Below are 21,256 nucleotides of genomic sequence, written 5' to 3' on the forward strand. Positions count from 1 at the left end.
AGCATTTTTCAAAACTACAAATACATTATTTTGATCTATAGTCACTACGCTGTACAAAAATATCTCTTGAACTTATTCTATTAACTATAATTATGTATTTTTTGATCAACATCTTTTCAAACCCTCCTGTCTCCTAAATACCTTGGTGTCTGGTGGCCACCACTTTACTCTCTACTTCAATAAGATTAAGTTTTTTAGAATCCCTTTGTAAGTGAAATCATGAAATAATAATCTTTGTGTCTGGCTCATTTCGACAAATATAATGTCCTCCAAGTTCATTCATGTGATGGAAAATACTAAAATTTCCTTTTTTAAAGATGAAAAAATAATAATAGTCAAACTTCTGAATACAAACATATTCATAAAACCTAAACACACAATTTGAAAATGATGATCTAAAATTACTAATGAGTTTAGGCCAGGCGCAGTGGCTCAAGCCTGTAATCCCAGCACTTTGAGAGGCCAAGGCGGGTGGATCACCTGAGGTCAGGAATTTGAGACCAGCCTGGCCAACATGGTGAAAACCTGTCTCTACTAAAAATACAAAAAATTAGCCATGCGTGGTGGCCTGAGCCTGTGGTCCCAGCTACTCGGGAGGCTGAGGCAGGAGAATCACTTGAACCCAGGAGGCAGAGGTCGCAGTGAGCCAAGATCATGCCACTGCACTCCAGCCTGGGTGACAGAACAAGACTCTGTCTCAAAAAAAAAAAAAACAGTAAAATTACTAATGAGTTTAAACCGCCCTTTACAGCCAGGCATAGTAGCTCACGGCTATAATCCCAGTACTCTGGAAGGCCAAAATGGGCAAATCACTTGAGCTCAGGAGTTCAAGACCAGCCTGGGCAACATGGCCAAACCTTGTCTCTACAAAAAATATTGTAAAAAATTAGCTGGGCATGGTGGCATGCTCCTGTAGTCATGAGGTAGAAGGTAGGACTTGGCTCAGGAGGTGGAACTCAGGACACTGGACCAAATTGAAAACTAGCTAAAACAGGGAAGGGGCTGAAGCAGCTTTCCATGAGGCACACCCACCAGGTTGCCATGTCAGTTTCTCATTCCCATGGCAACATGCAGAAGTTACCACCCCTTTCCATAGCAATGACCCAGAAGTTACTACCCTTTTCCTAGAAATTTCTGCATAATCTGCCTCATAATTTGCATATAATAAAAAGTGGACTATAAATATGGCTGCAGAAGTGCCCCCAAGCTGCTTCTCTGGGCACACTGCCTATGGGGCAGCTCTCCTTCATGAGGAACAGTACCTCTGCTGCTGCTGTACCCTGCCACCACCAGCTGGCCTTCAAACTTTTTCCTGGGCAGAGCCAAGAGCCCTCCCAGGCTAAGCCCCAGTTTTGGCCATCGCACACTAGAGTGGGCAATAGAGTGAGACCCTGTCTCAATCAATCAAGCAATCAATCAATGAATAAAATGGAAGTTTCTATATTTTGTTTCTCAGAGTTGTGATACTTTAATTCCAGAAGAAATATGGTACTGATGAAAATCAACCACACTCTCATTTTCAACAGTATTAAGGCATAAACAGCAGCAGGAAAGGCTTTTACCCATTTAAACTCCAGGCCTGATACAGGCACACAAATAAAAAGGTTCTGATACAATAATATCTATCAAATAGCAAACTGTGCTGTTAGGAGCTATTTAAATTCCCACAAGAAAACAAGAATATTTCCAAAGTGATATGGACAATTTTGAGCAGCTTCTTAAAAGAAGGTGAAGAGAGCTAAGAGTATGTTAAGCTGTTCAGTTGTATCTACAGTTCCCACCTTTCTGATTACTATCATTTAAGAGTGAATTTTTACTGCCTAATATTCAATCAGGTCAATCTTTTCCCATTCAGGTAAATGCCAGGAAAATTTTAAGAATATCTAAAATTAAGAGTAGTAAACTGAATAAAAGTAAATGTCACATACCTTGTAAAAGATATCTTGCACTCAAATGCACATTAATGCTTGCATGTAGGCCAGATATAAGTCTGTAGAATGCTCTTTTTTCTACACAGAGACCTAAGAAAAAGCAGTGACTTAGAAATAAAATTTCATATGTGAAACTTGTAGACATAAAATTAATCTCATGAGAAAAAAAATCATCACTGAAATTTATTTCAAAGTTTCTAATTACCTTCTAGCCAACTGTAAAAAGTGTTCTCTGAAATCAAAAGAAAAATAAGTCATAAGATTGGAAAAATGCCAAAATATAAGGTTTTCAAAAGTTTTAAAGCATTATAGCAAATTTGTACCAAACAGCAATGTAAAGATTGTTTAACCTAACAGTCCAAGTCTTAATTGCAATTTCTCGAAAGGAAGAAGAAAGGTTATGGATTCAGTTAAGTACCAGCCTGCTGCTTGGTCTTTAAAAGGCTTTAGCATTGCCTTAGGTTGACCCAGTCTCATAACGTTCTGGTTAAAGTGTTTTACATGAGGTCAAAACACAGAATTTAAATAGTAAATCAATCAAGAATGGGAAAATACCTAGCCTTGATAATAATTCATGCCATGAAAATTAAGGATTCATTACATGCTTTTTAAATTAGAAAAAAATTAAAATGATAAGACAGTATTGGAGGGGTACGATTTTGTATTTAGCTGATAATATTACATGCCATTCACTATTTCAAAAGAGTAATTCAGGAAAATGTTATAAACACCAAATATCACTTATATTCTTATGACCTAATAAGATCATTGTCAATATATTTAATGCCTAGTAATTCTACAAATACGATAATGCCTAAATTAACTTGATAAAACACTATCTAACTAGTTAACATGGTAAAATAACATACAACTATGAAAATAGCAAGAATGTAGAACATGGCAATACATAAAAATGTTTACTTGAAATATTATACAAAAGGCATAAGAAATAATCATTACAACTCTGTAAAGATTCATGTATGCATTTGCTACAGAGATGATAAACACTGTACAGTGTTTTCTACTAAACTTGCTTACAGTAATGTTAAAAATGAACCAAACAAGCATAAAAATAATGGAAGGAATGGCAAACAGAATAAGCAATAAATTGGAATATATAAAAACTCAAAACATCTATTTGTCAGAACACTTCATAAACAAAAGCAAAATGCAAACAACAAACTCGGTAAAATGTATGTTGCAAATACGACACAGGGATTAGATCCTAAATATATAAAAAGCTCATAAACTAAATAAAAATGCCAAAGTGCCCCCCCTTAAAAAGAAGTAAATAATATGAATTTAAAAATTCACAAAGGAAAAAATACATATGGTAATAACAGACAAAATTGTTTGGTCTTACGGGCAATAAAAAATGCAAATGAAAACAAAAGATATATGACTTTACCTATCAAATAAGATAAAAATATGATCATCTTTAATGCTGACAAGTGTTGGACAAAACTACTTATATATAGAAAACATAAATATCAAAATGTTAGCAGAGAAGCGTATCTGATAGTAACTAAGGGTATGGTTCCTGGAGTCAAACTACCTGATGTAAATCTTAACTCTGCCACTTACAAATCATATTATTTTAGTCAAGTTGCTGACCCTCTCTTCATCTATAAAATGGAAACAGGAATAATACCCCTAGGATTGGTGAAAGAATTAAATAAAATCATATTTGTAAATTGCTTAGAAAAGTGCCTGGCACAGAGTTATTATTATTAATTATTTGGGGATGGTGGGATTATAAGCAATTTATTTCCTTATAAAAATTTTCAGGGTTCTTTTTTTCAAGTTTTTGATCATGAATTAGGGAGTTAGGGGATAACAATGCTTAGGACCTAGGCTTCCAGTGAAATTTTCAGTTCAGTGTTTGTGTGTGTGTGTGTGTGTGTCCTTTTAAAAAAAAAAAAAGAAAAAAGACAGAGTCTTGCTCTGTTACCCAGGCTGGAGGGCAGTGGCTCCACCTCAGCTCACTGCAACTTCCGCCTCCCGAGCTCAAGTGATCCTCCCGTCTCAGCCTCCCACATAGCTGGGATCACAGGTGTGCACCATCACACCCAGCTAATTTTTCTATTTTCAGTAGAGACAGGGTTTCACCAGGTTAGCCAGGCTGGTCTCAAACTCCTGGCCTCAAGTGATCAGCCAGCCCTGGCCTTCCAAAGTTCTGGGATTACAGGAGTGAGCCACCACGCCCAGCCAAGAAATGAGTTCAATATTATAATCCTGAAGTACCTATTCTCAAGTTGACCTGACTATGGTCTAAACAATCACTTAATATGATAGCTCTCAGGAATAACCCTTTGATATTTGGCCAAAATCAATACTTGTAATAAGACAGTTTCTCTAAGGATGGCTCCCACAGGTTAATGATCTTTTTTCTGATAATAAGAGGTCTTCAAATAGAACTGAAAAATCATAGTAGCCTCCTCTAATGTGGCTAAGAATATAGCATAGAACTAGGTTGATACTCAAGGTAAAATAAGGTTACTCAAAACTGAAAATTATAGAATCACATGTACCAGTAGCAAATACGAGGCATCTTTGGAAAAATCATCTCACTGCTAAACAATTCCTCTTCCAAACAGTTCTGAGTCCGCATTTTATTTAGGTACTACAGTTAATATAATATAAAGCACAATAATAAAATAGCATTGTTATCAGACTTTAGTATTCTGTTATTTAGACATAATGCAAAAGCAATTCCTAAGAATTATGTTCAGAAAATAGAAGATTTTGAGGGAAAGAAAAGTGATACTTCACATTTCAGTAATTTCACCTAGATAGACTAAAGCTAAGCACCATTAAGTCTTTTCATATTGTTAAGCATATGGTCTTAAGAATAACAAATGTCATTTCAATTTCACCCTTAAAGCAAAAACACAAAGTAAACCTAATGTATGTTGAAACTGTTAGCATTAGTTAGACTTGGCAATGACACCTATATCCAATGAGTCAGCATCAACCTTAGAAGCCAGCTCTGAAATCAATACTCATCATGCCCAGAACCTTCCTACATGAAACCCAGCAGATCCTAGAGTTCAACCAGTAAAAGACAGAGGACATTTCCCTGGCCTGAGGCAATGGGGAAGACGGGGAGTGGACATGCTTCCACATTCAGGGGGGTAAAATGTGCAAATGAATGATCAGAGGCTGAGGCACGCTGTTTCTAATGCCTGAACCCAGACACAAAGTCACTTTCCCTTAATCTGTGCTAGTACCTCCAGACTTTCAGATAAATAAGTAAAACTCAAGTTCTTCTGATGTTTAGAGGTGAGAAGAAAAAAATAAACTTTGCTATAATAAACATCTGAATGTATAAACAAATTCATATATGTAATATATAATAAAGAAATTATACTTACCTTCACTTTTCCCTGAAAAGCAAAACAAAATGTTTATTAAAATAAATTCCTTCCAGTGCCCCTTTTATAATGCTACACTTTCATAAAAATAAGACTTTAATAATGGTTAGTTTTAGTCCAACAGTTCATTCACACAAGTAAAATCTGAAAGTGAGACACTCGTGACTGCAACTCCATGTGGTGGTGATATTAATTATGCCTGATTTGACTAAATGGTGTTATCTCCATGACTGTACATAAAGAGGTTCAGCTCATGTGAGATTTAATATACCCTGACAGGAGAGAAAAAACTAATCCATCACCTGAGAGTACTCTTCAATATCTTAAGGACCTAAGTTTACTTGGCTGACAGAGACATTTCCACATTTATTTATCCTAAAGCTATAATATAGTTTCTGTTAAATATTATTATTATTGTTTTGAAATCTCCAGCCTGGCCTTATAATATTTAACCTTAGTCGGGAATATTTTCACAGACTATTTATAAGATTCAAATTATACATAATACAGTAATTTGTGTGCAGCTGCTTATTTACTACTGAAAATTTGTCTTCAAAAATTTTGCCCACTTTTTTTATGCCATCGGTTTATTAAAGAAATATATAATCATTGCAAATATGTTTTTAAAGAAGCAGACAAAATAAAAAATTATTAATAATTCCCCAGCTCAAAGATAAATACTATTTACATTTTAGTGAATGTCTTTTTTGTTATAGATATATTAATTATAAATATATTATACATATTGTTTTGATACCTGCTTTTCCTCACTGTGTTACTGGTCCCTTTTGATTTAAATGAATAAAAATTTACAGCAACATTTATAATGGCTATTTTCTACTATGTGACTATACCATAAGTCATTTAACCAGCTCCCTAATGATAAACATTTAAATTGTTCCTATGTATCTTTATGGTAAGTGACGTGTTTAATTACTTTATCAAATCATAATGTGAGATCATAATGATCACCTCTTTTCTATTAATTTGCATTTCATCTGATATTAAATCAATGGCTTCCACTGAGTCACATGTGACTCTGTATAAACCCAAAAGCCTTATTTAAAGATTTTTCATTCCTAATCTAAGAAAGAGAAATCTGCCAGAATTTAGGGAATGATGCAATCTCATTCCCTTCTAGGAGGAAATTTATATTTATTAACTATTTGAGATCAGCATCTTTCAAATAAATTTTAAAAATGAAAACCTTACACTTTTGCTAAAAGCACATTAAAGATTTTATCAGTAAGCACATATTTGAAGAGAATAAGGATACATAATTTCTAAAGAAAAAGTCTGAACTCATACACTGAAATAGCTTAATCAACAAACCGTTCTTCATATTACAGATGGGGCAGGGTTTTTGTAAGTTTTAATTTTATATCCCCTCTGGCATCTAGACAGTGCCGAGCACGTAGTAAATGGTGGATAATCATTTGCTGAAAGAACAACTGGCTTTCACTATTGTAGACAAGACCATTAAATGAAGAGAGCAATTTTCACTGATCATGTATCTAACAAACTACTCCATCTATTATTTATATAGAGAGATAAAACAGAGAAATGTTACCCATATGTTCAGAGTACTAGGGTAGATCAATAGATATATAAATAATAATAAAATAATGCTACACAGTGGGAAAGGCCGTAAGAGGAAAACAAAGAATTAAAAACAAACGCGTGCATCAGATTACTTCATCAGGAGGGAGAAATACTTCTGGTTATAAGGACCAGGTAAAGTTTTATGGAAAAAGCAGCATTTGAGCCAGACCTTGAGTGAAAATAGAATATTAAAAATGTTATTAAGATATAAAGACATGTAAAGTTGAAATCAAATGCCCAATATTTGCAAGAATTTCAAGTTTTACAAAAAATTTGAGAGTTTGGGATATTTATTTATCTGTGGGATGAGTAAAACTTTTAAAAAACTGACACTTTACTATGTCTGCAAAAATATATAGAATAAATATATATCCTAATCTTTATTTTTTGATAATCTAATACCAGGAACTTCATTATAAAAATACTTTTTACTAGTAGGCCGGGCGCAGTGGCTCATGCCTGAGATCCCAGCTCTTTCAGAGGCTGAGGCAGGTAGATCACGAGGTCAGGAGATCGAGACCATCCTGGCTAACACAGTGAAACCCCATCTCTACTAAAAATACAAAAAAATTAGCCGGGCATGGTGGTGGGTGCCTGTAGTCCCAGCTACTCAGGAGGCTGAGGCAGGAGAATGGTGTGAACCTGGGAGGCGGAGTTTGCAGTGAGCTGAAGTCACACCACTGCACTCCAGCCTGGGCAATAGAGTGAGACTCCATCTCAAAAAAAAAAAAAAAAACATACTTTTTACTTAAGTACAAATAATGTAACAACCAATCTCTGCAAGTGTGAGGCATAACTCTATGGAAACGGGACTGTGGATTATATGACCTCAACTGTTACTGCCATTTATCTTGCCTTCCCCTTCCTTTGAATTAAAGTTCCCTGGCTGAGAAATAATATAACAATGCAAATAAGTAACTTACCTTGACCAGAAGCCAAAGGATTTAAAGGTCTTTTAATTGTCTGTGGCCTAGAAGTAAAAAGAATTAAAAATATAAACACAAATATGTTACCAATCATGTTATATTTAAGTGATATTATCTCAGAAAGCTGCTTAATATCCAAAATCAAATTGTTTTATTGAGATTATAAAATACTTAGTTTCCTCTAATTGCTTTAAGGGAGGGTGGCTATTTGTTGTAGCGATAATAGTTCCTGATCTTTTCCCATTGTAGCAGCCAGCAGGCCATTTCCTAATCACTTCTTCAAACAAAAGAAGAGAAAACATCAGCCAAGCTCTTCTCTTGGAGTCACTACTATGTTTTTATATATATTATATATACATATCTATGTATATATGTGTGTGTATGGCACAAAGTGTACCCCTAAATGAAAGACAAATAAGCAAAAAATATTCAATATAAGCATTAAAATTTAAAAATGGAAAAAAAATAGTGTAGATTATTTTCCACTTAGGTAATCTTTAGACACATCAATTTGCCCTGTAGCTAAGTTCGTTACAATTTAAATAAAAGTTGTTTGTTCAGCAGGAAAAAATAGAAATTTTCTGGAGAGTTACTATGTCACTAAAGTGCTTTTAAATCCCAAAATAAATATGCGTTAGTATTAAGAGTAAACTATAGGGATTGTTTTAACATCTATTTTAAAAATTTGCAAAACTGGAGTCATTTGAGAACAGAATATGTAAGCTATATTTTAAAATACACAATATAATTAACTTAGCCCTTTATACATTGTTTATATTGTTAGAAATTATGGGAATCAGGATACAAATTAGTAAGAAAATAACTACAAAAGTAATACAAATCTAACAAATGCTTCATGGATTCTTTTTTTTTTTTTTTTTTTTTTTTGAGACGGAGTCATTCTTAATTCACATTAAAAATAACAACAACAGGGCTGGGCGTGGTGGCTCATGCCTGTAATTCCAGCACTTTGGGCATGGTGGCTCACCCCTGTAATCCCAGCACTTTGGGAGGCCAAGGTGGGTGGATCACCTGAGGTCAGGAGTTCAAGAACAGCCTGGCCAACGTGGTGAAACCCCACCTCCAAACCCCGTCTCCACTAAAAATACAAAAATTAGCCAGGTATAGTGGCGCGTGCCTGTAGTCCCAGCTACTCAGGAGGCTGAGGCAGGAGAATCGCTTGAACCTGGGAGGCAGAGGTTGTGGTAAGCAGAGATGACATCACTCCAGCCTGGGCAACAGAGTGAGACTCCGTCTCAAAAAAAATACAAAAACAACAACAACAAAAAAAAAACCTTTAAAGTAAATATTTAAGTTAGTAGATCAAACATTTCTAATAATAGTCAAGATAATTTAAATAAAATACATGGCAGAAAAAAGTAATTAATAAAAACTCTCTACTTTCCAAACTGGAGAAATTCTTCAAGTCAAAAAAAAACACCACAGTCTGACATTTTATTGGTGTAAGCACAATTACTGATCTCATACTTATATTTGACTTATAAAAAGCGAAATATATAATATTATCCCCATATTTGGGAACTCCAAAGACTTTCCCAGAACTCTCTCCATCTCTAAGACAGCATAATGTGCTCGCATATACATTGTTCCCAAAAACCAGTAAGTACAAAGTTTAGTGCCTCAAGGCTTAGATGTGAGTAACCTGAAGCATTTCTCAGACACCCAGTGATCAGCAACTGCCTCCAGACTAATGGTTACCCCGTACAAAGCGGGCTCTTTCACTTACTAGATCTTTGACACTAAACAAATCATTTAACCTCTCTAAGTCTCAGTTTCTCTGTCTATAATACAGTGATGACTGCAACACAGGGTTATTGCAACGACTAAAGGAGAAAATGTATATAACATGCTTACCACAATGCCTACAATACAGTGAGTGCTCAAAAATGATACCTATTATAATTGTTCTCTGAAATCAATTTAACTGTAAAATAATTAAAGCCACAGAAAGGGGTGTACAGAGCACCAAAAAGAGAATTAAGAGTTGTATATTCTTTTCTCTACACTGCCACTGTGTGATCTTGGGAAATGAAGTAAACCTCTCCAGCTCTAGGTTACCTCATCTATAAAATGAGATCCTATAATCTACCCAAGGAACATTTGTCAAGGGCCTACAATACTCCCATAAAGGTCTAATACTCCTCTAACTCTTAAAAAAAAAAAGGAAAAATTTGTGGAAACTCACGTCTATATATTTCCCCAGAAGGAAGCTGGATTAATGAATAGTCATGTTTCTTTGTACAAATACATCTTTTAACAAAGTGAATTAAATCATTATGATTTTGTTTATAAAGAGAAATCACCACATCTTACAGGAATTTTTCTAAATGAAAATGACACATACTTAAAACAGTTTTCTTCATAGATGACATTCCATATTTTCCAAGCATCTGGTCCCTTGTAACCAGTGTAGCGCTCAGGATTAAGAAGCAAATCTACATATTCAGCTTCAGGGGACTGAATGTCTGTAAAATAAAATGTCTTATTAAATCTTTCTTATCCTCAGTTACCTTAAAAAGCTACTACACAAGACTGTATTCCATTGATTCTAACGCACCACAAATATAACAACGTGTCAGGAATTTTAAAACAACTTTTCAGGAGAAAGAAAGGAAGGAGGCCAGGTGTGGTGCCTCACACCTGTAATCCCAGCACTTTGGGAGGCCAAGGTGGGCGGATCACTTGAGGTCAGGAGTTCAAAGCCAGCCTGGCCAACATGGTGAAACCCTGTCTCCAGTAAAAATACAAAAATTAGCCGGGCGTGGTGGTGCACACCTGTAGTCCCAGCTACACGAGAGGCTGCGACAGGAGAATCACTTGAACCCGGGAGGCGGATGTTGCAGTGAGCCGAGATTGCGCCACTGTGCTCCAGCTTGGGTGACAGAGCGAGACTCCATCTCAAAAAAGAAAGGAAGGAAAAGAGAGAGAAACACACACAGCCACATTAATTGTACACACTGGCTATAAAAACATTATGATTTAGCAATTATAAAAATAGGAATATGTGAATTTTAGAATCAAAGAAACATGGTAATTCAATTCTCATAAGCTATTCAGACAAAGAATATAACATACATTTCCCTCCACATTAACCACAGCAGTTCATCAATAACTACAGTAAATGAAGGAGTGTTAGTATCGTACACTGCTTGTTACCAAATACTTTCTTCTTAGATGACCACCAGCAGGATCAGCTACCAATCTGGCCAAAAGCAAAAGTTACAACGCAGCATGATTCTGTGTCAACATTATTTATAAAAGGGAAAATTGGAAGCAACCTAAACATCCAACATCACAGAACAGTCAGAGCATGGGCTCTGGAGCCAGAACAACCAGGCTAGAATCCAGACCCTGTTACTTATTTATCATTTATAATGTGTTATAACTTCAAAACAAAAAAGATGGTCCCAGGGTGGGCACGATGGTTCATGCCTGTAATCCCAGCATTTTGGGAGGCCTGGGGGCAAACTGCTTGAGCCCAGGAGTCATTCTAAAATTCACAGGCAACCTGGTGAAACACCAGGCATCAATAAAAAATACAAAAATTAGCCAGGCATCATGGCACGTGCCTGTGGTCCCAGCTACTCAGGAGGCTGAGGGGGGAGAGTCACTTGAGCCCAGGAGGTCCAGGCTGCAGAGAGCCGTGATTGCACCACGGCACCCCAGCCTGGGCAACAGAGTGAGACTGTGTCTTAAAAAAAGATGGGCCATAGTCCTCCAGTGGCTTTGGGAAATTATTTGGTATTATAATAATACTTTATTCATATATAAAGCTTAACAGTATGAGCCAACAAAGAATGAAAAAGTGGACAAAAATGGTCTCAATGCAACCAAAGTCAATGACAAAAATATGAGCACAAAAGTGCTTAGAGGAGAGTCCATCAAGCTCTCAACTATACCTATTTTTATTATTAAAAAACAAATACAAAAACAAAAAAAAAACCGTAAGCTTGGTTATTTTTTACTCCAATTCACAGTATATTAGAAGCATAAATTAGGGGGAAAGTTGCTTCTAGAAGCAGTACAATGATGGCATCTTAAAATAGCAGAGTTCAATGCAGAAGTGGCAATTAAAATAACTAGAAAAACAAAATATAAGGACTTAAAAAACAAATTAGCATGGAATCATCTAGTTCAGGAATGGATAACTGTTCATTTCAATTAATACTAAAGGCAACTGCCACATATAAATTATAATAAATTCATTTTTTAAACCCTAATGTTTAAAATATATAAACAGCAGGCCAGGTGTGGTGGCTGACGCCTGTAATCCCAGAACTTTCGGAGGCTGAGGCGGGTGGATCACGTGAAGTCAGGAGTTCGAGACCAGCCTGACCAACATGGAGAAACCCCATCTCTACTAAAAATACAAAATTAGCCAGGCATGGTGGTGCATGCCTGTAATCCCAGCTACTCGGGAGGCAGAAGCAGGAGAATCGCTTGAACCCGGGAGACAGAGGTTACAGTGAGCTGAGATCGCACCATTGCACTCCAGCCTGGGCAACAAGAGTGAAACTCTGACTTGGAAAAAAAATAAAAATAAAAATGAAATAAAATACAATACATAAACAATGGTCAGTATCCAGGACTTTGAGAAAACTAACCACCAAGAAATGATTAAATGTTTAAATATTCTATCTAGAGATAAACATTTGTTGCCTCATAATTTTACTTATTATAAATACTTCATTCTTCTTCAAGCTTATAAAAAATAAATATTACTATATTAATATAATATTACAAATCTTATAATTATACTATAAATATTATAATTATAATTATACAATTATATTTAAAGTAATACTATAATCATATTAAATAATACTATAATTATATTTGTGCCAAGAATTTTTATGATGCGCTGGTTCCTATCACTGAATAGAATCTGAATTTTTTCATAGAAAACTAGTCAAACATGTTTTGTAAAATCTAAGAAAAGACATTTAAGAGCCCATTTGGCCCTTATAGGAAGATGCCAATATCCAGCCCTAGAAGCAGAAAACATGCGTTCTGCAAAACCTATATGATGTGCTGTTTTCTATCACTGAATAGAATCTGTTTTTGACAAAAGCTCAAATTTCCAATTAGGATTTTAAAAATACTTTCTATATTTCACATACCATTTACATCCATTATTTATTCCTGCTAAAGCTTACTTTAAAATATTCAGCTTTTTTTAACAGAAGACACTAATACAAATGGGCAAGTGATTCACCAAACTCTACCATATAAGAAACGAATCATTGATTCTCATTTGGTGCTGCACATTGTAGTCACAAAAGGATGTTAATGAAGGTTAAAATATTACCATCCTTTTTCTAACACTGGAGGACTAAAAAAAATTATAGCTGCATACTATAAATTTAGTTTTATCTCACAACAATATTTAAGGTAAAAAAAAAAAAAATCCTTGTGGAAAAGATGGCAAAATAAGGGAGTTAGGAGAACATCTTGTCCCCTTCCTTTACTAGTCCAAAACTTGATATAGGTCTATACCCCTTATCCAACATGCCTGGGACGATGCGTGTCTTGGCTGGAATGAACTTTCCAGATTTTACAAAGGTAATACAGTACATGCAACATATATTGCATATTACTCCAGCTGGACCTGGGGCAGCAATCTTTATTCAAACATGTAAATATTTCTACAGTGAAACATATGAATACTCACACTAAATGAGCCTGTGCTAAATGCAGGCGGAGAAATGCTCAGTTTTCAGAGTTTTCAGATTTTAGAATTGGAAATAAGGAATTATAACTAAGTATATACCAAAACATGGCTATGGTTTCCATTAAGGAAAGCAATTTTCCCCAAAAAGAAACCACAAAATTAAAAATACCTTCTTTTATGGAGATTGTAGGTTGCATCTTTGGCTTATAATTAAAAGAATTTATATCACTGTTTTCACTAATTTTTTGTTGTGTTGTTTTGAGAAAGGGTCTCACTCTGTCCTAGGCTTGGAGTACAGTGGTGCAATCAGAGCTCACTCCAGCCTCAAACCCCTTGGATCAAGCAATCCTCCCACCCCCCGAGTAGCTGGGACTACTGGCACACACCACCAGGCCTGGCTAATTTTTGTATTGTTTGTAGAGACAGAGTTTTGCCATGTTGCCCAGGCTAGGCTCAGCAATCTTCCCGCCTTGGCCTCCCAAAGTGCTGGGATTACAGGCATAAGCCAACAAGCCAGGCCCGTTTTCACTAATTTTTGAAAGAGCGTTAGTCCACTAGAAAAGAGCCGCAGAAGAATACCAAAGCTCAATTTGATTTATTTTTTTTAGCGAATTAAGAGGCTAACAATTCAACTTAGAAAAAGGAAATACTAGAAAAAGGAAGAATTGGAAAATCTATACATCTTGATCAGAGGTGTTTTTTTGGTTTGTTTTTTGTTTTTTTGAGACGGAGTCTCGCTCTGTCGCCAGGTTGGAGTGCAATGGCACAATCTCAGCTCACTGCAACCTCTGCCTCCTGGGTTCAAGTGATTCTCCTGCCTCAGCCTCCTGAGTAGCTGGGATTACAGGCATGAACCACTATGCCATGATCAGAGTTTTAATGAATCTGGGGCTCCTAGCTTTTAACAGCAGCAGCACTCTGGCTTAACTTCAGACATCACAGACTCAACTAACGGTTCAATATTCACTTCTCCAAAAGCAACACGGACCATCATTAAGGAAAATACATAACAATCCAACAGCAATATAACTGAAGCAGGTTTTTGTAATCCCTAAATTTTAGCTATTTATACAAAATGTATATACAAAATGATATAAACTACTAGCTACATAGAACTGCAAAACTTAAGAGGTACATTTTTTCTAGAAACTGAGTTTTTTTAACTGTAATAAAATAGATATAATAAAATTTACAGTTTAACCACATTTAAGTATACAATTCAGTGGGATTCATTATATTCACAATGTTGTGAAACCATCACCACTATCTGTTGCCAGAACTTTTCCAGCACCTCCAGAAACTCTGTAACCATTTAGCAATAACGCCTACCCACCCCAACCTCTGATAATCTTTAATCTACTTTCTGTCTCTATGAATTTGCCTATTGTTTACTCTTCATATAAGTGAAATCATTTATACTTGTCCTTTGATGCCTGACCTATTTCACTTAGCATGTTGTCAAGGTCCATCCATGTTGTAGTATGTATCAGAACTTCATTCCTTTTTCTGGCTGAATAGTATTCCATTGTGTGTTTTATATAACACATTTTGTTTATCCATTCAAACAGTGCTGGACAATTGGGTTGTTACCACCTTTTGGCTACAATGAACATTGCTTTGCCATCCGTTTGAGTCCCTGTCTTTAATTTTTTTGAGTATATACCTAGAAAAGGAACTGTTATGTCATATGGTAATTCTACATTTAGGTTTTTGAAGAACCGCCAAACTGTTAGTCTGAGTGTTTTTCTTTAATAACTTTTTTCTGAGACGGGTCTTACTACGTTGCCCAGTCTGGATTCAAATACCTGGGCTCCAGTGATTCTCCTGCCTCAGACTCCAGAAAAGCTGGGACTACAGGCACACTACCATGCCCAGATTAAAATAATTTTAAAAAATTTTTTTCTTAGGTATAATTTTAAACATAATGCATACTATCAAAAATATTATACCATCAGCTTCACAGAAGTTATCTGAAGAATCATCATGCTTGGTCCACTGAAGAACAGCCTTCTGTGTTTCCTCACTTCAAACAAAGAAAAAAAATAACATCATTATTTTTTAAGTTAGTATGTAACATAAAGAAACATGAAATACTGCTGAAAAATAAAATCAAACCTCAGAGATTCATCCACTGCTCCAAGTCGTTCAGCTTGTTCACATTCTTCAATGAGATTATTGGCTTCTTCAGAATACTAAAATGAAAAAGGGAACAAATAGATTATAACTTATTGCATTTTTAAAACTTGTTTAAAATTTAGAAGTTATCTGAAGCTCTTTTTTTTTTTAATCTTATTTTTTTTTTGAGATGGAGTCTCGCTCTGTCGCCCAGGCTGGAGCGCAGTAGTGCGATTTCAGCACTCTGCAACCTCCACCCCCTGGGTTCAAGCAATTCTCCTGCCTCAGCCTCCTGAGTAGCTGGGATTACAGGCATGGGTCACCACGCCCAGCTAATTTTTGTATTTTTAGTAGAGACAGGTTTTGCCATGTTGGCCAGGCTGATCTCGAACTCCTGACCTCAGGCAATCCACACACCTCGGCCTCACAAAGTGCTGGGATTACAGGCATGAGCCACTGCGCTCAGCCTCTGAGGCTCTTTTTATAGCTGGCACCTTCATCTTGGCTTCAAAACTTAAAAAGAAAAAAATTAAGTTCTTACATTCCTCCTGAAACTAAAAAATAAAACGCTTCGCCTCTTGTTTTTTATGGGGGGGGAACACAATTTACTATCGTGCACAAAATAAAGAATATAGTTCTAATAACTCATTACTACACTGCACACTAATACAATCTTCAAGGTTATAAGGAAGTCATGCAGCAAGTGGTCAACACGCACTGCCCTACTTTTCTAATGACTTAAGTGTGGGCATCAGTTTTCTCTTCCATAAAATAAGCAGTTGGACCAAATCATGTGTGTCTAAAGTCCATCCTATGCCATGATGCTAAGAATGCCCTGGAACCTACCCAGTCATAGAAAAAATATTCTGTAATCCCAGCACTTTGGGAGGCCGAGGTGGGCGGATCACAGGTCAGGAGTTCAAGACTAGCCTGACCAACATGGTGAAACCCCGTCTCTACTAAAAATACAAAAAAAAATTAGTGGGGTGGGGTGGCACGTGCCTGTAATCCCAGCTACTCAGGAGGCTAAGGCAGGAGAATCACTTGAATCAGAGAGGCAGAGGTCGCAGTGAGCCAGGACTGTGCCACTGCCCTCCAGCCTGGGCAACAGAGTGAAACTCGACCTCAAAAATGAAAAAAAAAAATCCAACATTTTTAGGTTTCTAAAATATATTCTTTAACAATCATATTTCCTCTCAATGTCCAAGTCACTTTACACATATATTCTACTAGGCATGTACATGGCATAAGGTAAGCAAGTTGGTTTATGGGATTTCATAACACACCAGTTCATCATACAGGTGAAGGACAACACTGGGAGGCCACGAATTCAATCACTCAACAAATATTTACTGAGTGCCTATTTTGGCCTTATTGTTAGGACAACTATTCAAACCACTTTCCAGACAAGGACACTAAAATAAATGAAACCTAAAATAACTAAAATGATATAGTTTTCTGAAATATTTATTTATTGAGTGACAATTTAGTTTCATTATATTGGTATAAACATGTAAGACAACATATAAGACAGCTTGCTTCAAAAACTATTTTTAAAAATAAAATTATTTCATATATAATTAAGTATTAAAGGACAAAAGGATATATGTTCCATATATATATATATATATAAGTGTATGGGTATATATATATGTGTATGGGTAGATATATATATATATATACACATACAAACATAAAACAAAAAATAAATGAGGCAAAATATAAAAATTTAGTGAATGCAGAGTGTACAAAATGTCTTTATATTAATACTGCAACTTTTCTGTGAGTTGGAAATTATATCAAAATAAAAAGTTAAAAATACTGGCTGGGCGCAGTGGTTCACACCTGTAATCCCAGCACCTTGGGAGGCCGAGGCGGGTGGATCACAAGGTCAGGAGATCGAGACCATCCTGGCTAACACGGTGAAACCCTGTCTCTACTAAAAATACAAAAAAAAAATTAGCTGGGCATGGTGGGATGCGCCTGCAGTCCCAGCTTCTCGGAAGTCTGAGGCAGGAGAATCACTTGAACCCGGGAGGTGGAGGCTGGAGTAAGCCCATGCCACTGCATTCCAGCCTGGGCGATAGAGCAAGACTCCATCAAAAAAAAAAAAAAAAAGGTAAAAATACCTACCAAAAATGAACCAAAATTGTTTAAAAAATAACATATACCTAAGTATATTAAAACAAAAATTTTTAAATCTTACTATTGCAATTACCTGAATATTTAAAAATAAACTGAACAAAATAACCATTCTTAGTTGCTACTTAATAATTTAATCAGCTTCAGCCAGGCACGGTGGCTCACGCCTGTAATCCCAGCACTGTGGGAGGCCGAGGTGGGCGGATCACGCGATCAGGAGATCGAAACCATCCTAGCTAACACGGTGAAACCCCGTCTCTACTAAAAATACAAAAAAAATTAGCCGGGCGTGGTGGCAGACGCCTGTAGTCCCAGCTACTCTGGAGGCGGAGGCAGGAGAATCGCTTGAACCCAGGAGGCGGAGCTTGCAGTGAGCCGAGATTGCGCAACTGTACTCCAGGCTAGGCACAGAGCAAGACTCCTTCTCAAAAAAAGAAAAAGAAAAAGCAGAAATAACCTATCTGATCTGATGTTAAACTATCATAAAGCCACATTAATGAAGAGTTGAACCAGACACAGAGGTCAATGTAAGAAAATAAGTGGCCAGGCCCGGTGGCTCACGCCTATAATCCCAGCATTTTGGGAGGCCGAGTCGGCCAGATCACGAGGTCAGGAGATCGAGACCAGCCTGGCTAACACGATGAAACACCATCTCCACTAAAAATACACAAAATTAGCAGGGCGTGGTGGTGGTCGCCTGTAGTCCTAGCTACTCTGGAGGCGGAGGAAGGAGAATCGCTTAGAACCCGGGAGGCGGAGGTTGCAGTGAGCCGACACTGCACTCCAGCCAGGGCAACAGAGCAAGACTCCGTCTCAAAATAATAATAATAATAATAATTTAATCAGCTTCTTAGTCACATCTGTCTCAATACTATGTCATTAGCATTTTTCTGAAGAACGTACTTTTTTCCAATACGTTCTTATTACTTTTTTCATAAAATTGCCCATAATCAGGCCGGGCATGGTGGCTCACGCCTATAATCCCGACACTGCGGGAGGCCGAGGTAGGTGGATCACCTGAAGTCAGGAGTTTGAGACCAGGCTGGCCAACATGATGAAACCCCGTCTCTACTAAAAATACAAAAAATTAGCCAGGCGTGGTGGCGGGCGCCTGTAGTCCCAGCTACTCCGGAGGCTGAGGCAGGAGAATGGCGTGAACCCAGGAGGCGGAGCTTGCTGTGAGCCAAGATAGCGCCACTGCACTCCAGCCTGGGCGACAGAGTGAGACTCCGTCTCAAAAAAAAAAAAAAAAGAAAAAACATTCTCTCTTTAGGTAAATATGTGGAAATATTTTAGCCCAAATATTTTCACGTTATATTCTTTTGACCCTAAAGTACATTTCTACAATAAATATTTTAAGACAAAACATCAAATAAGTTGTCTCTATTTTTTGATTATTTTAAATGTTTTGACAAATTTAAAGCCCAGGTGTGGCGGCTCATGCCTGAAATCCCAGCACTTCGGAAGGCCAAAGTGGAAAGTTTGCTTGAGGCCAGGAGTTAAAGACCAGCCTAGGTAACACAGCAAGACCCCATCTCTACAAAAAAAAATTTTAATCAGCTGGGCATGGTGGCACGTGCCTATAATACTAGCTACTCAGGAGGTTGAGGTGGCAGGATTGCTTGAGCCCAGGAGTTCGAGGTTACAGTGAACTATAATCTTACCACTGCATTCCAGCCTGGGCAAGAGACAGACCCTGTCTCCGACCAAAAAAAAAAAAAAAGTTTGGTCAAACTTAGATACTACGAAACTGTAATCCTCAATTTCATTACATCTCAGATCAGAATATAAATGTATCCAATTCAAAGCAGAGTTCTATCAAGAGGATATTCTTGCCACAAATGGAGATACTCCCAAACACATTTATAACATTTCAGAATACAATTTCTGAATCATATTAAACACCATTTGGACTTTCCTCATTTAATGTGTTTGATTTCTCTCTAGTTTTTGTAGGTATAAATTTAAAGGCCTTTGTTTACAAGCTTTGTCATAATGATTTTTTTTTTCTTTGAGAAAGGGTCTTGCTCTGTCGCCCAGGCTGGAGTGCAATGGCATGACCACAGCTCACTCTAGCCTCAACCTCCCAGGCTCAAGCAATCTTCCCCTCTCAGTCTCCTCAGTAGCTAGGACTACAGGTGCACACTACCATGTATGGCTAATTTTTAAAATTTTTTGTAGATACAGGGTTTCACCATGTTGCCCAGGCTGGTGTTGAACTCCTGGTCTCAAGCAGTCTGTCTGCCTTGGCCTCCAAAAGTGCTGGGATTACAGGCAAGAGCCACCACATCCAGTCACTTTGTCATAATTGCAATTTGCTAAACCTTAACAGCTAAACTTTGTTTCTTCTTCATGAATTCCATTCATTGATACTTATTTTTCACTGATTTAGAACAAACTGCAATAAAAACTTAGAGGGTTCATTTATTAAAAACTGATCAATACTACTGAGAAGCTCTTGGGTTGTTTTACAAACTAGTTCTTCGAAGCCTTAAAACATTTATAAAATCTGATTGATAATAGACAGCAAAGTAAGTACTATCATACTAAAACCATACCAAAGTAAATTTTTTCACCATCAGCTTCATCTCAAAAATTTCACAATCATAACTTAGTATGATATAAATCACATACTAATTTTAACAATTACTCCTTTTTTTTTTTTTTTTTTTTTTTTTTTTGAGACAGGATCTGGTTCTATCACCCAGGCTTAAGTGCAGTGGCACAGTCTTGGCTCACTGCAATCTCTACCTCCAGGACTCAAGCAACCCTCCCACCTCAGCCTCCTGAGTAGCTAGGACTACAGGTGCATGCCACACACTCAGCTTATTACCGCTTCTATCTTAACTGGTAAAATATCACAGCTTGTGTGGACACAATTATGAATTATTTGTATATTTTTATTACAAATGCATTTCTGTTTCATAGATTTCTTGATTTATTAAAGACACTGGTTTTTACCCAGAACATTGCTTCTATAAAAATTTATATGTCTACTACCACAAACAAATATTTTATCTTCAATTTTGAGCTTTAACTGAATTTATACTAGCATTCACAATAGTGATAAATGTTTTCCTTCAAAAGAATGAACTTCCAAAAGTTTTACTTTCAGTCCATCGATTAAATGAAATAAATCGAACAATTTTTTTTTCTCTGTCTCCCAAGCTGGAGTGCAGTGACGTAATCATAGGTCACTGTAACCTGGACATTTGGGCTCAGCCTCCTCCTGTCTCAGCCTCCTGAGTAGCTAGGACTATGGGCAGGCACCACCACACTTGGCTAATTTTTTTTAGTTTTTATTTGTAGAGATGGGGTCTCGCTATGTTGCCCAGACTGGTCTTGAACTCCAGGCCTCAAGCAATCCTCACATGGCGGCCTCCAAAAGCACTGGGATTACACAGGCACGAGCCACTCTGTGCCCAGCTTCAAGCAATTTGTTAAATGAAATTATTTTCTATTTGAAATAGTTGA

The 21,256-nt window shown here is 36.8% G+C and overlaps 1 protein-coding gene across 3 annotated transcripts in view; it reads right to left on the reverse strand.

Annotated features, from left to right (window-relative positions):
• Window positions 1-21,256, reverse strand: part of ERO1A (endoplasmic reticulum oxidoreductase 1 alpha) — a 58,757-nt gene that overhangs the window by 15,891 nt on the left and 21,610 nt on the right. For 2 of the 3 annotated variants that reach the window (XM_024231855.3, XM_024231854.3), the window contains 7 exons: window positions 15,641-15,717; window positions 15,475-15,548; window positions 10,199-10,319; window positions 7,831-7,877; window positions 5,306-5,317; window positions 2,137-2,163; window positions 1,929-2,021 (listed from right to left, as the gene is read on the reverse strand). In XM_024231855.3, the coding sequence (XP_024087623.1) occupies window positions 1,929-2,021; window positions 2,137-2,163; window positions 5,306-5,317; window positions 7,831-7,877; window positions 10,199-10,319; window positions 15,475-15,548; window positions 15,641-15,717 (451 nt within the window). The remainder of the gene's footprint in view (window positions 1-1,928; window positions 2,022-2,136; window positions 2,164-5,305; window positions 5,318-7,830; window positions 7,878-10,198; window positions 10,320-15,474; window positions 15,549-15,640; window positions 15,718-21,256) is intronic. The other variant, XM_054530671.2, reaches the window with a different exon arrangement.

The sequence above is a fragment of the Pongo abelii genome, chromosome 15 (genome assembly GCF_028885655.2).
Source record: "Pongo abelii isolate AG06213 chromosome 15, NHGRI_mPonAbe1-v2.0_pri, whole genome shotgun sequence".
Taxonomy (NCBI): domain Eukaryota; kingdom Metazoa; phylum Chordata; class Mammalia; order Primates; family Hominidae; genus Pongo; species Pongo abelii.